At 33.2% G+C, this 1,890-nt stretch overlaps 1 protein-coding gene across 1 annotated transcript; it reads right to left on the reverse strand.

Annotated features, from left to right (window-relative positions):
* Nucleotides 1-782: 782 nt before the first annotated feature.
* On the reverse strand, nucleotides 783-1,547 carry LOC128390500 (uncharacterized). Its single transcript, XM_053350230.1, has one exon. The coding sequence runs from the start codon at nucleotides 1,545-1,547 to the stop codon at nucleotides 783-785; it is 765 nt and encodes a 254-aa protein (XP_053206205.1).
* Nucleotides 1,548-1,890: the final 343 nt, after the last annotated feature.

Below are 1,890 nucleotides of genomic sequence, written 5' to 3' on the forward strand. Positions count from 1 at the left end.
GATTTTTCTTTTTAAACCTTGGATAACATCATCAGGAGAAATCGTTGAAATATCATACTCAATGGGACCTGGTACACGTAAATTGTCAATAGACATGAAATTGGTTGACATCATATTTGCCATCTCTTTGTCTGTTGGAACTGATTGAGTCATTGTAACGTTTTCAAAAGAAACAAATGAAAAATAATATTTTCTTCACTAAATGAAAATCAAAACAATCAATGGTAGCATAAGTGGAGCGATCTCGCTTAAATATGCGGAAAATCGACATATCTTTTGATGAAAAGATGATAAGAGGTGGAAAAATCATCCCATATTTTATCTATAAGTCTAGTTAATGATGTTAATACAAAAGCATTATTAAGATTAAGCAACTGTATTGAAAAACAATATAAATTGCTTAATCAATCAGTTTTATTGATTAATATCATTAGGTGATCAATTTTGTATACTGAACAAGTCAACAACGTACTTCAGGTTTACTGTGTGATAAGCAATTAAATTTTATAAAATAATTGAATTCCCTTTTGGCCATGAATCTCAAATGGGAATGAGAAATGCCAAATTCTATATTATACTAAACTCAACATACTGTAAAGATATCTGAACGCACGTTTCATCAGTCTGTGATCAGTTGCACTAGCTGCTCAATACTATCATGTTACTTGTTATATCATAAATGTAAATAAGCAACCTCAAACCCTTGCATATAACCTGATTGTAATTAAACAGAAAACTTAATGATGATATTCATTACAAACGCAAATTGGAAGGCAATATGTTTAATATTTATTCGACATAGCATTCAAAGTCATACAATTCAAATTTTTCAGTTTGTATCTAGATAGAATAGATCTGAAAAGGTGGCCTCCTTCATGCCTCTTCATACGATAACGAATTTGCGCTGTGGTGGAAGTTAGATGCTCTGTGTTTCTTTCAGCGTCTACCTGTTCAACTGGCCACCTAGCTTCAAATTCGTTTTCCTCATCATCATCATCATGTTCTGAGCCTTCCTCGTCTTGCACTTCAGCTTGTTCATCATCATCATCATCACTGTTGTCGTCATTATTTTCGTTTTCATCTCCGTTTTCTCTTTCGTTGTCTACTACTTCTTCTCCTTCGCCATCAATTTGGTCATCATCGTCATCAGACTCACCACTGTAGTCATTACTGTCATCGATATCAACATCAACTCCTATATCATCTTCATCGGAGTCAGGAGAGTTCGTACCGTAATAAGCCTTCTCTGCGGATTCATCAACAATTCTTTCAAGATGATCACATTTGTTGGCTTCTGCTCGCCAGTAAAACTTTGCGTTACAAATATTACAGACATACCTGTCATGTTTAACTCGATGTCTATCCCATCTTTCATAAGAGGCAGCAACGAAGTTATCACACAATAAACATTCATAATCCCAAGCGTCACGATTAAATTTAGAAGGTAGAACTAGATGAGACTTCATTTCACTTAAACGACAATTCAAGTAATCGGAAGCTTGACGAAATTTTGAACCATGCTTCCTTCTCCACATGAGAATTTCCATTATTGAGAATGGTTCGATTTGTTAGACTTTTCAAAATGAACAAAAAGAGAAGTGAAAAAGATCAAGAAGTCAATACTGTTATGATTTCTTATTGGCAATTTGCTTTTTATTTTATATCTTTGAAAATGAGTTCCATTTACGATAACATTGTTGCTATGATAACATTATCAGAACTCTTACTTATTTTATTTGCTCAACTCATTATAATTTTATATGTATACATGTTGCAAGAAATTTTTTGACACGTAAAAAGCCGTATTATGATCCTATGAATTATCTTATGACATCCGAGCTTTTTTATCAAATGATGATTCAGTGCCACCATCAGTATCAGTTGAATAAA

This window comes from Panonychus citri, unplaced genomic scaffold (genome assembly GCF_014898815.1).
Source record: "Panonychus citri isolate SS breed McGregor unplaced genomic scaffold, ASM1489881v1 Contig00121, whole genome shotgun sequence".
Taxonomy (NCBI): domain Eukaryota; kingdom Metazoa; phylum Arthropoda; class Arachnida; order Trombidiformes; family Tetranychidae; genus Panonychus; species Panonychus citri.

Excerpts from the sequence above, each read along its gene's own strand:
- LOC128390500 (XM_053350230.1), bottom strand. The coding sequence starts at position 1,547 with ATGGAAATTCTCATGTGGAGAAGGAAGCATGGTTCAAAATTTCGTCAA.